The sequence below is a fragment of the Schistocerca nitens genome, chromosome 3 (assembly GCF_023898315.1).
Source record: "Schistocerca nitens isolate TAMUIC-IGC-003100 chromosome 3, iqSchNite1.1, whole genome shotgun sequence".
Taxonomy (NCBI): Eukaryota; Metazoa; Arthropoda; class Insecta; order Orthoptera; family Acrididae; genus Schistocerca; species Schistocerca nitens.
The window spans coordinates 765719645-765733904 of record NC_064616.1 but is presented as its reverse complement, the minus strand read 5'-3'; the positions used below and the strand labels follow the sequence as shown (position 1 = coordinate 765733904).

The 14260-nt window shown below is 41.9% G+C and overlaps 1 protein-coding gene across 7 annotated transcripts in view; it reads left to right on the top strand.

Moving 5' to 3' along the window:
* The window catches only part of LOC126249755 (serine/threonine-protein kinase NIM1), a 518432-nt gene that overhangs the window by 160837 nt on the left and 343335 nt on the right, over positions 1–14260 (top strand). For 5 of the 7 annotated variants that reach the window (XM_049951438.1, XM_049951437.1, XM_049951443.1 and 2 more), the window contains exon 2: positions 9197–9244. In XM_049951438.1, the coding sequence (XP_049807395.1) occupies positions 9226–9244 (19 nt within the window). In that variant the 5' untranslated portion in view covers positions 9197–9225. Of the gene's footprint in view, positions 1–9196; positions 9245–14260 lie in introns of those variants that run through there. The other 2 variants (XM_049951442.1, XM_049951439.1) reach the window with 1 other exon arrangement.

The following is a 14260-nucleotide window of genomic DNA, read 5'->3' as shown; positions in this document are numbered from 1 at the left end:
GGATCAGCATCTGTACTGAGTTACATCGATCAGATATCTAACGGTAAAAGTGTATTGCGAACTAAAAGCTTAGGATTAATGCAAATAGTTATTTGTGGAGAGAATGCTGGGAAAGTGTGAAGTATTTTTCAAGGTAATAGCGGAGAAAATGTCGTACAAGATATTCTTAAACATTGTTGGAGAGTTTGTGAACCAATCAAAATTTGAGAGGAGAATGGAAATGAAGGAATGAAGGAATCGGTTACGTGCAGTTAAATGTTAATATAGCATCTGGTTGGTTCACCAAGTTCGAAGTTATAAAGATATCTCTGAAAATTTGCAAAGGAAATGAACTAAAGAAAATTTACTGTGTTCCTAGTAAGGTCTGTTAACGAAATTTGGGATAGGATATTAGAAGGTGACTGTCGAATAGATCTAGTGTCTAGCCTCGAGTTGACTTATCAATTATGAGACACGGTCTGTCAGGACAGCTTCATACTAATTTCAGTCATCAAACGAACGCATCTTCACAGTAACTGAACTCGCCACGTATTCTACAAAAAAATAAAAAGTTAAAAAAAGATTGTTCGAAACATTCTGCTAAACTCAAAATTCCACTTAACTGTGTGGAACGTTTCAAAGGAATAATTTTGACGATATCAGTTCTGCTTTATTTTTTGAATTTTACAGAACTACAATGAATTCCCTGAATTTGGTTATCGTAAATTTATTGGGCATTCATCGTTTGACTTCTGTGAAAACACCAATTGTAATTAAGTCTGCTATTATTAAAATTGCAGCTTATCTGAATGCTTCTGTGTCTTTTCTGTACTGCGGTCATAATTTAATAAAGATTAGTTACATTGGACTACAGAGTTTTGGGTATGTGACTTACGTTGTGTGTATATTTATTTCAGATCTCTTCAGTTAACAGGATCCATTCGCTTCCTCCCTGGTATCAATACAGAATTTCTTTTTAGTTATGTATTGTTGGGACATGCATCGGCTTCATCCCCGCCGACTTGCGCGAAACGATTGATGGCTGACCTTCAGCTCATAAATCGATAGAAATCGATTGGTTCGCAAGCTGCCCTCGTCTGTATGACAACATCTTCCTTTTGGAAATGCTGACACCTTGAATTGACAACATCGTGTATACTCTGAACACTTTGGTCACGTTCTTTACTGACTCCAGTTTAGCGTAGCATGCTTACTTAAACTGTGGGTAACGTTCTTGTCTTTGCCAAGAACAAGCTATAACCAACAGAGCTGGAATACGATTGCGTTATCATGTACCGAAGAACCTGATTAGCCTCTCCAGCTAGAAAAATTTATTTCGATCAAGTAAATTTAGCGGAATCTAACCGTGACCTATGTCTATAAAACACTTTTAGTTAGGAAAATGTGTAAAACTATGCTCAGAGGCGTAATTTAACTTGTATAGTTGTGTCCACGGTAAATCATTTGCAGTGTTCATTGGTCGACCTGGATGTCTGAGCTACGTCAAATTTTTATCGTACAGGGTAGTACGTAATCCTAAAATACTGATAATATTGTCTGCACTTTATTCCGCAGCCTCAATACATTTTTCAAATAAAAAAATCCTTTATGGGCTGTACTGTTTTCAAACATATTTGCCACTGGCCAATTTCCTCTTTCTGTTATCAGGAAGCCACCTATTAACGTATCAAAAACAGATAGAATAAAACATGCAACATATAAAAATGTCTGTAAAGAACACCAAATAGCACCGTTGCTAATTTAAAAAAGTATACAGCCTAGCCTCTGTTAAATTGGCAGAGCTGCCATTTGGTGTTTTTTTATATATGTTTCTTCTTTGTTACAGGTTTTAGAATGGATACAGATTGCTTGTTAATGAGTAGAAAGTCGAAATTGGTCAATAACAAATAAATCTGAAAACTGTACAGCAAATGCTGGACAGCCTTTTATTATTTGAAAAGTAATCAAAATGTACATTCCCAACTCAATGTGATGGTACCATACCTCTTATAAATTCACAATTGTCAACGAAATTTTGGAAACAACAATAGACACTAAAACCGTCGTGTGTATATTTCCTAGCTCTTTTTTTGACGAACAACGTTTCAATATATGATGCGCTTAATACCTTTGTGGAACTGGAACGCGAAACAAAATATCTACTTTTCGAGAAAAACGTTTATCCATACTAAGTATTATTCTGATTCAAGTTGTGAGAAAAGTATAGGCTGACGAATTTCTCCATCTCGAAATTATAAATGTAGTCCCGAAGTCATTGCTATATCTGTGACTAAGAACTTTCCTGTACCGTAGCCACTCTCATATGTGCGCTGCGAACGTGAGGCGTTGCTGTGAGGGCGCCGGACTACTCGATATTAAATCTTCGGAGTTGTTTTATATATAGGCCACCGACCATTGCTTCATCAATTTTTCCTCCCCATCTAATGACACGGATATAGACTAGATGCAAACTATAAACTTATTTCCTTGTTTCTCAGGTATACTGGCCCTTCATTGTTACTAGGAAAGCTCTTTAATGAGTACTTATCTATTTTTCTTTAACTATTCAGAGAGCAGCTTCGTGTCGCTCGGTGTTTTATGATAGTTTAACAGTAAGAACTTCGCTCATGAAAGGCAAAGAAGTGAGTTCCAGAAATAATTGGGTACATTGCTTTAACCTCTTACGAGTGTTCAAGTGAATTCATCATTTCAACGAAGGAACTATGTTCTGTTTAGCTGCACTATGGACAAACGCCCCGAGAGAAAGACCACCCACATAATGTCCTTTGTGCGATGTTACGCTATGTAAATGAAGGTTTACAAGTGTAGGAACATAAGGCAACTTAAAGAGCTATTGTCAGTCAAAATGGACAACGCAGAGAATTAAACGAGTAAGAATAGATGTATCATTTGAAGCTAAAAATGATCGAGAAATCAAGGCATTCCATTAGAGATTAATTTCTTTCTTCTGGGATTCATATTTTCTAAAAACCTTGCAAAGCACAATGTTTTATCAAGCAGAGGTGTTTCACAGGAATAGTATGTTCCAATGTCCAGTTGCTGCATTGTTCTTGTGAAATGGGTACATCAGAAAAGCATTAAGCTCATTCATCGCTCTTGAAGGCCTAAGAAATTGAATGAGAGGAAACGGCGTACACAAAAGAATACTATACGAATGAATCGCAAGATATATCCATTGCCTTTTGCTCAGATGTGGCGTACAAGATAGACCGATCCGCCAAGAACCTATAGGATCCTGTCAAAGTGATCCCGGAATCACCTGATGTGATTTGGCACTTCGCAGAGCGTCTCTCAGTTTGGCAGATACATGGAGAAAATGTTTAGCTGAGTGTGTTGTGATGACGATGGTGATATAAAGACGTTGATGAAAAATTTTAAAAAATAGTATGCCTGCCATATCGTGGTAACAGTTTGTTAAAAAATGTTCAAATGTGTGTGAAAGCTTAGGGACTTAATTGCTAAGGTCATCAGTCCCTAAGCTTACACACTACTCAACCTAAACTATCCTAAGGACAAACACACGCCCATGCCCGAGGGAGGACTCTAACCTCCGCCGGGACAGTTTGGACTTTGATCTTTTCTATAACAGCGTGTGATGATGTTTGGTTTGTGGGGCGCTCAACTGCGCGGTCATCAGCGCCCGTAACTGCTTAGTAGTTATGTCAACAAAGCAAGGACATTGCACTGTGGTTTGAAAACAAAACTGATTTGACGAATTGACATACTCACACCGCTCAACCGAATCTAATCGAACAGCGTACAAGATAAATTCATCCAAAACCAGATAACGACTTTTCACTCTGTTTTGTGTGTACTGTGACCTGCAGCATTCATGTAATTGATAAACGTATTTGTATTTATAGACAAGGACAAGGCTACTTTTTTTATATTCTTACTTTAATGGAAGATCTCGCTCTAGAGTACTGCTTATTCTTAGTGTTTTTCTGTCCTAGTTAAAACATAACGCAAAAACTAATACTGCATTAGCCTAATTTTGACCCTCTCTATCGATTGGGCGCGTAAAATTCTTCCTTAAAAATCATTTTGTTTGCCACGGAAGCAAACCGACGCTTTCCGTCATCACTGGGTGAAGCGTGAAAGATGTGATGGATATTATTTTTTTGGGCTGACTCCGGCTAAACACTGCAAAAACTAAGTTGCAAATATCTGCCAAAACACCGGAGAAAATGCGCTTCACGACTCTTAGGAGGGATACCTTGTACATGCATGATGAATCGGAACTCCACCGACAAAATTCCGAATGTTGCTTTGGAATGTTTTCTGAGTATTTTGGTATAAGGGATCCGGGATCTGCCATGGCTGTTACAAAGTAACAATATAATTACGATTTTTCTTCTTTGTTATCAGATTTATCTTTGCTTCTGTGAATACATTTTCACAACAATGAAAAAGCATGTATTATGCAATCACAAAAACAGTTGTTCGTGGGCGCCTATGTACCGATGCATAACTACTGTGATGTGGTTGCCGTCGATGAGGAAACAGCTGAGCAAGGCGTCGAAGTGCCGCTTTTCCACGGCATTCAGTGAACGCCTTTACGAGAAGCATATCGACCGATTCTTCGTCCACTGTTAATGTACAACTAACAACGCTGAACCGAACGGTGCTGAATGCAAGCTTCAGGACCAAGAGGAAAATAGATTTCCAAACAAGACAAGTCACATACCGTCGATATTTGCACTGCTGTGCACTGTCTCAGTGCAATATAGATATAAACCTAGCCGGGGGAAGAACCCAAACGAAACGCAAAAACTCTGTAAGAAGAGGCCGTAGACGGCAGGTACCTGTCGAAATATTGTTAGTTGTCGAGTATGTCAGCCGGCTGTATTTCCAAAATTTGCTCGAATCGTTGTAATGTGTCAACTTCTGAATCTGAATCAACACTCACCTCTTGTTCATATACAGGCCTAGATTGATCTCTTATACCAAGCAGTTTGCGTGCTGTTAAGGAGAGGGCAGCTCTTTGAAGTACACAGGTGCGTCTCGTTCCCCGTGATTAACGCTTTGCGTGAAGTCTTTACTTCATAAATGATGAACACCAAGATATTTTTAACTCTGCTGCCACCGGTCGGAAAGAAACTCAGTTCTGAGCGCTATCTGTGGAAAGCTAATTATTTTACAACTCATTTCCAGCATTTCGTTTCGAAAATTCTCTATTGTGTTTCATCACAGGGAGATTAGGTAACAACCGGAGCAATAAAATTTAATCTGAATTTCTGTAACTGTCTGTTAGCGGTTCACGTGAATGATGGCTCCACAACAGTTATCCATTTTCTGTGAGAGGTAGAGAGAAATAGAGACAGACGGAGAGAGAGAAATCTCCAAGTGGATGCGCCGACTGTCAACCCGTTCACTTCACTCAAGGAAATGTTTTATCTGAATTACCAAAATATATTATTTAGTAAAAACGAGGTTCGAAATTTTTAACCAACCTCTGCGTTATGTTGAAAAGTAATATCTCTGTTTTCTGTGTAACTGCGATTCTAATATCTTTCTGTAATGACACTGTAAGTCTACCATATGAAATATAAAGTATTTGCCGATGACCCCCTAAATATCTAGACAGCTTTCCAGATCAGTAATTCGCAACAACTAAAGTGATGGTGATTAAGGCAATAGACTAGCAATCTGGCCTAGCGATGTACAAATTCTCCTCCAGCCACCCAAATTGAAAGTCTAGAAGATTTTATTCTGGCATGACACGGCATAAGACTACAATCACTCATCCAGATTTAGTTTCTTTGAAAACAGAGGGCCTGTTTCCTTCCCGTCTCCTCTATTTAGAGCTTATGTTCCGTATTCAATCACTTCCTTGGCGACGAGATATGAAAATTCGATGCAGAAACTGCAGTGTGCAAGTCTTTCCCACAAAAAATCCTTAAGAGTTGTTCCTGTGGAAGATAGAATTGGCAACATATTACGCTTTGACCGATTAGTTACTCGACAGATGAAAACATGCTGCAGTTGCGTTGTGAGAAAGACCGGCAAGAGAGTACCACATTGTCATAATAAGACAGAAGCTAAAACAGTTTCAGGTTGAGTGCTGACCGAGGGAAGCGAATAGGAGACTCACGACACAGATTCTCAAGACGACATTTATAAATTATAAGCTGTTCATAATGCCAGAGTACAAACAAACGAAGGAGACCATCTCAAAGCTTTTCGTAAAATTTTTAGCATTTTACTCGAAATACGTAAATTCCAAATGAGACTCATTGTCAAGCAATGAAATTTTCACTGACATCAACTTCTTGTCACTTTTTTCCGTTGCTTCTTATCCTTACGGAACATCTATTCACACATTGTCTTTGAAATACACTGCTGAGCAAGTTAGCTGAGAATCCACCTTTGTTCGAAATTTTAATAATCCATCACGATTTGAAAGTTTACTACTAAGAGTGATTTACCATTTAAGCTGAAATAAACCTTTGAATTTTTTGACTAATTAGTTGTTTGTTACTCCAAAACTTAAACCGGGATTTTGATTGTCGCAGGCAACTAACAACAGCCCATACAATCAGAGTAGATGTACTATACGTCACGACTCAAAGATATAATTTGTCACCCTTCTTCCGAAACTGAAACATGCTGAAAATTTTCAGACAAGACACACAATTTAGAGGAAGAAATGCTTCTGAAACAGAAACTGTTCACTTTGGAACTATAAATATCAGCATTACAGTATTTGAAGTTTGACCTACGTTGCAGATGTCACTAACGTTCTACATCTCTGATAAATTAAAAAAGGGCCTATTTTTGGAGGCCTCAGAGACGACAGAATAGTTTCAGTACACTGTATGGTCTATTGGATGATAAAAGTTGTATGAAAGTCATCTTATTGTGATATCACTTCGTGTGAAATAAAAAGAGGTAGAAAACGAGAACTCGAGGCTTACCCAATGTATTGCAACGATATTTCCTTCCTTTATGAAACACGAGAGATGACAGCGTTACAGCTCTTGACTTTTTAAACCATATTACTGTTTGTCAGGGACGGACGGTAGACGCGAAATTGGAGCGAACTGATACGTTGTCGTCTGGGCTCCAACGCCGATGTTACCATCATAGTATCAACCGAAAAATTCAGTCTTTGTTCCTGTGTACAGCTGGTGCGTTATTTTTATCGCTGATTAGGCGTCACATGACTTGTTTGATTCACAGACAAAGAGAGCAACTGAAGTCGCTCAACAGAGGAAAGGCCACTGGACATGAATATACGAAAGAACTTGCCGCTCTTCTAGCTGCAGTGTGCTGTAGGCCCTAGAGGATTGAAGCGTACCTAATGATTGGAAAAAAAGGACAGGTCATTCCAGTTTCCAATACTTGTCGTCGAAGAGACGCACAAAACTATAGGCCTGTATCTCTCTGACGCCAGTCTGTTACAGAGGTTCGGAGCACGTTTTATGCTCGCGATTATAACATTACTGGAGACCGAAAATATCCTATGTAGCAAACGAAATGGTTTCCGAAAACAGCTAGTGAAACCCAGTTAGCTCTCTCCGTCCACGAGATCCAGAAAGCAATAGACACCGGCGCTCAGGCATATGCTGAGTCCCTTGTCTTCCTGAAGGCGTCCCGTACAGTTTCGCACCACAGCCTAATGAACAAAATACGAGTGTACGAATTTTCATACCATCTGGGTGATTGGACTGAAGAGTTTTTACCAAACAGATCATAGCATGTCATTCTGAACGGACAGAAGTCTTTAGACGTAAGGGTAAGTCGGGCGTGAAACAAGGGAGTGATACAGGACCACTACTTTTCACAGTATATATAATATACAGATGAAGTCGGAAATTCCGTGAGACTTTTCGCGGATAATTCTGTTGTATGCAGAGAAGTCGCAACGACAGGAAATTTTAGCGAAATGCAGGAAGACCTGTAGAGGATCGACGCTTGCTGCAGGGAGAGGCAACTGACCTTCAAAATAAATACATTTAAATTATTGAGAATACATAGACGGAAAGAATCTTTATTGTATAATTACACAATTGGAGAACAATCACTCGAAGCAGTTACTGCTTCTATATCTAGGACTAAGGGGACGGAGTGATTTGAACTGGAACGACTACGTAAAATTAATCGCGGGCAAGTCAAATGCCAGCTGAGAGTCTCTGGAAGAACCCCCAAGAGATGTAGTCCACCAACAAAAGAAGTAGCTTACAAAACGGTATTTCTACCAATAACTGAATATTCCTTGTCAGCCTGGGATCTGTACCAGATGAGATTGACAGAGGAAACGGGGAAGATGTAAAGAAGAGCGGCACGTTTCGTTACATGTACAGTTAGTAAGGGCGAAAGCGTCAAGGAGATGCTCTGCCAACTCTAGCAGCAGACGCTGCAAGAGAGGTGTTCCTCATCACGGTATGGTCTGCTGTTAAAATTCCGAGACACTACGTTCCTAGAAGATTCAATCAACATATTGCTTCCTCCTACGTATATCTCGCGCAACGACCATGAAGATAAAATTCGAGAGATTCGAGCTGACGCAGAGGCGTATCAGCAATTGTTCTTTGCGCGAACTATGTGAGACTGGATAAGGAAAAGGGATAAGTGCCAGTGGTACACTAAGTACCCTCCGCCACACACCGTAAGGCGGCTTGCAGAGTACAGACGCAGATGCAGAATATGTCTGCCGTTTATGGCAATCATATGACCTTCCTGTGATCTGTGAAAGCAATAAAGGTCTCGTGGGTTAGTAAATGTTATATTCCTGCTGAAAGTCAGTGGATCAAACGATGTCATCTATGCAATGACTGACTTTGTCAGCCTTGGACAAATCACGCGTTCTCCTTTTCACCTAAACATATTTTGGCACTCTGTTCCACAATCAGCGCATTATTTTATTACTTAGTTTTACGTTAGTTTGTGTCTATGACTGGTCGCGATAGATAGTAGAAGTTTTCCGCTAATGTGGTTCTCAAATGAAATGTGTATTTAGTGAATTTCCGATTGAAACATGGTCATAAATTTTAGTTTTATTTTGTGTGCTCATCTGAGTCTAATATTTTTCAATTTTACGTAGATTAGACTAGTTTCTTTCTGTGTTCCCTGACTGCATTTTTATATTAAGCTTGGAGCCTATATGAAGTGCACTGCTAATGTTATATAAAATCTTTATTCTGAAGTTTCTGTTAAATCAATTATGTTTCACGTGCCTTTCATTTTGTTCCAGATGGCGTTTTCACCGATGTAGCTACTCGCATGTCCAATTTAATTCCAGGTATTTTCCAAATTTATTTTTCTTATAGCCATTTTCGTAATATAGGGGGTGTTAGGGGTATAAGTGTAGATATTGTGATCATTGCTACCTTAATGTGTATCCTCTTCAGTGTTTCTTTTCTCTGCATCTAACAGTCTTCGTGCTACCAAGTTATATACACTACTGGCCATTAAAATTGCTACACCAAGAAAAAATGCAGATGATAAACGGGTATTCATTGGACAAATATATTATACTAGAACTGACATGTGACTACATTTTCACGCAATTTTTGTGCATAGATCCTGAGAAATCAGTACCCAGAACAACCACCTATGGCCGTAATAACGGCCTTGATACGCCTGGGCATTGAGTCAAAAAGAGCTTGGATGGAGTGGACAGGTACAGCTGCCCATGCAGCTTCAACACGATACCACAGTTCATCAAGAGTAGTGACTGGCGTATTGTGACGAGCCAGTTGCTCGGCCACCATTGACCAGACGTTTTCAATTGGTGAGGGATCTGGAGGATGTGCTGGCCTGGGCAGCAGTCGAACATTTTCTGTATCCAGAAAGGCCCGTACAGGACCTGCAACATGCGTTCGTGCATTATCCTGCTGAAATGTAGGGTTTCGCAGAAATCGAATGAATAGTAGAGCCACGGGTCGTAACACATCTGAAATGTAACGTCCACTGTTCTAATTGCCGTCAATGCGAACAAGAAGTGACCGAGACGTGTAACCAATGGAAACCCATACCATCACGCCGGGTGATACTCCAGTATGATGATGACGAATACACGCTTCCAGTGTGCGTTCACCGCGATGCCGCCAAACACGGATGTGACCATCATAATGCTGTAAACAGAACCTGGATTCATCCGAAAAAATGACGTTTTGCCATTCGTGCACCCAGGTTCGTCGTTGAGTACATCATCGAAGGCGCTCCTGCCTGTGATGCAGCGTCAAGGGTAACCGCAGCCATGGTCTCCGAGCTGATTGTCCATGCTGCTGCAAACGTCGTCAAACTGTTCGTGCAGATGGTTGTTGTCTTGCAAATGTCCCCATCTGTTGACTCTGGGATCGAGACGTGGCTGCACGATCCGTTACAGCCATTCGGATAAGATGCCTGTCATCTCGACTGCTAGTGATACGAGGCCGTTGGGATCCAGCACGGCTTTCCGTATTACCCTCCTGAACCCACCGATTCCATATTCTGCTAACAGTCATTGGATCTTGACCAACGCGTGCAGGAATGTCGCGATACGACAGACCGCAATAGCGATAGGCTACAATCCGACCTTTATCAAAGTCGGAAACGTTATGGTACGCATTTCTCCTCCTTACACGAGGCATAACAACAACGTTTCACCAGGCAACTCCGGTCAACTGCTGTTTGTGTATGAGAAATCTGTTGGAAACTTTTCTCATGTCAGCACGTTGTAGGTGTCGCCACCGGCACCAGCCTGAAAAGCCAATCATTTGCATATCACAGAATCTTCTTCCTGTCGGTTAAATTTCGCGTCTGTAGCACGTCATCTTCGTGGTGTAGCAATTTTAATGGCCAGTAGTGTAATTTACTACCTAACGTTTTCTCCTTGGTCGTTACTGCACCAAGTGGACTACACTTGTTAGTCTAGACTAACTGTTTTGCGCCTATGCGTGCACACTTTAACAGCTGACATGCTGCTCAGGGGAAAATAAGCATAATGGGTTGCTCTTCCCAAACTTGGAGACACCGACCAAGCTGAAAATATACTATTTCTAATTGTTAGTCTGAAAATTAAGTAAATAATGATCTAATGTTGTTCAGTACGCTACCGTCAGTCAGCAATAAAAATATCTGCTCTTATACCCATAAAACCCTGTGTGTACTACACCTACAGCTTTCACTGAAACTGATATAGCTTTACTTTGTTAAAAAGCGTGGCCAGGTTATATCGACTAAGAAATGCACTGTCTCGCAAAAATGTGAAGCACCCAGCAGGAGGCAAAGAAATGAAACAGCACGGGCTGAGAGGATATATGATGTTATTTCACTGATTACAACACTGGGTCAAATTTACAGAGAACTGCGCAGTATGAGCCCACTTATCTGTATGTTGTTGCCTGGAGGCATGATGGCCTGGAGGCATGCTCTGATTTGATTGGGAGAACTGTGAAAAGGCGGTAGTATCCTTTCCTCAAGCAAGCTGTTCCGCAAATGTTGTACCGTAATTGGTCCTTGATATCCTGGATAATGAAGTGGGACGGAGCTGACGTTGGAGTTAGTACCACACATGTTTTATCGCGGCCATGAGAGTACCTCAACACCACGCTGATTGTTCGAGACACGTGCCTTATATGGACGTGCAGTGTTCTGTTGAAAAATATCGGCATGATACTGCCACATAAGGGGTAATATATGAGGACGCAGAATGTGCGTGACGTACCGTTGTGTCTTCAAAGTTCCCACAAGCACTACCAGCCGTGACATTAAGTCGTACCTGATTGCGGCCCACACGATGGAATAGCACCGTTGTGCCTCTCCACAACATTGGAAGAATGGGACCTTCACAAGGAGGCCGCTGCCATCCTCACCACGATGGTAATCAAGTGTAGTGAAGAACCGCGTTTCATCCGTGAACGCAATGTGACGCTATTGATCAGCACTCCATACTTCCCAGTCACTGAACCACTCCAGTCGCAGCCGTTGCTTTTAATGGCCTTAACGGCAGCCTACGCATGGGACAGTAATTCCCTAGTCCGGCTGCTGCTAGTCGCTGATCAATGGTGCGTGTTGACACAGAATGATGTAGACAGTCCATTATCAGTTCTGGGATAGCAACTGCGGACGTGAAGAAGTTACAGTTTGCTTGATGGATGTACAGTACGGCTTTCTTCCCTTGTGGTGGTCAGACGTTGTTGACCGGAACCTTGACACAAGTATGCTTTTAATGGTGTCACCTTCCCATACTGTTCAATACCAGGCCACTGTCCAATTAGAATGCTCCACAAAAAATGGTTCAAATGGCTCTGAACACTATGGGACATAACTACTGAGGTCATCAGTCCCCTAGAACTTAGAACTACTTAAACCTAACTAACCTAAGGACATCACACACATCCATGCCCGAGGCAGGATTCGAACCTGCGACCTTAGTGGTCGCGCGGTTCCAGACTGCAGCGCCTAGAACCGCTTGGCCACTGCGGCCGGCAATGCTCCACAATTCTGGATACTGCACGATTCGACCAGCTGGCCAAATGGGGACCCACAATGAGACCCCTTTTAGATGTTGATAGCCCGCATCTCGTGGTCGTGCGGTTGCGTTCTCGCTTCCCACGCCCGGGTTCCCGGGTTCGATTCCCGGCGGGGTCAGGGATTTTCTCTGCCTCGTGATGGCTGGGTGTTGTGTGTGATGTCCTTAGGTTAGTTAGGTTTAAGTAGTTCTAAGTTCTAGGGGACTGATGACCGTAGATGTTAAGTCCCATAGTGCTCAGAGCTATTTAGATATTGATAACGCTGTCTCCCACGATTACGTTGCATTTCCGTGTCCTTCACAGTGATCACTCAACATCTGAGCATGTTCATGCCTCTTATATACGCTACCAGGCTTCGTAACAGCCCAAAACTCGAGCATAACTAATAGACTCTGGTGGAAGTTCTATCAGTCGCAGAGACTTACAACTCTAATGATTTAAATACCCACCAATAGTTACGTCGATATCTGGCCATATCTTCTGGGTGCTTCACTATTTGTCAGGCAATGTATTAAATTACTTTTAAGGATAATAATTTAATCTAACATATGTTATTGCAACACAAGAATTACAAGAAAATTTCTCCTTTCTTCTTACGTGGTGAGATGCTATTGGAATCACAGTAATGCGTTTACTCACTAACACTGATTACGTGTAACTGATGAATATGAGGAGAGTGAAATGATTAGGTACACAGTGCAGTAAAATAAATGTAACCACCCTCTATGTTCGACGTCAACGTGCAATAAACACTCACAGACGGCAGGTGGCAGCACCACCAGTAGACGGTATATAAAGGGTGTCGGGGGGACGCTGAAACAGTCCAGACGTTGTCGTAATGCGGAAACATGAGCGATTTATCTGATGGCCACAAGGGCATGAGCATTGAATTTGGGGCCAAGGGTGGAAGCATTTCCGTAACGGCTAAATTTGTAAGCTGTTCGCTTGCCTCCGTGGGTGAAGTATACCATGCATGGCAAAATGGCGCTGTCCAAAAACGGCGCCGAGGCAACGGTGGTGCACCACGGGTCATAGATGACAGGGGTTGACGACTGCTGCAGAGATGAGTACAGGCGAATAAATGTGCAGCTGACCACCCAGACGAGCCAAGGGGCTGTCAACAGTGTTTCCTCAGCGACCGTTCAGCGAATGTTGCTGCGTATGGGCATGTACCCAAACGAGCCAAGAGGCTGTCAACAGTGTTTCCTCAGCGACCGTTCAGCGAATGTTGCTGCGTATGGGCATGTACCATGCTGACTGCTGTTCATTGGCCACAAAAGGCTAGAATTTGCACCCAAGTGCCGCAGCTGGACGTCCGCTAAATCGCGAAAGGTGGCATTTTCGAATGAATGACGTTTTATGCTCCATCTGACTGAAAGAAAACACCGAGCAACAATCATCGGGAGGACACAGGCCACAGAATGTAGCCTCATGGTCTAGATAATGCTTTCGTGGAATTTCCTGAGTGATCTTGTCATTCTGGAAGGCATCATGGTTTGACACAAGTATGCATATATCGTTGGGGTTCATGTCCAACCTTATGTGCAAATTGTTTTTTCTCGGCACGACAGCATGTACCAGCAGGACAATACAACATGTTACACAGCTCACAGAGCACCAGGATGAGTTAACCGTAGTCCCCTGGTCAGCAAACTGCCCGGATGCAAACCCAATTTAGAATCTGTGGGACCACCTCGATCGGGCTGTTCATGCCATGGATTCTCAGCCGAGAAACCTAGCGAAGCTGGCCACAGCACTGCAGTCAGGATTTCTCAGTATCCCTGTCGGTACCTTTCAGA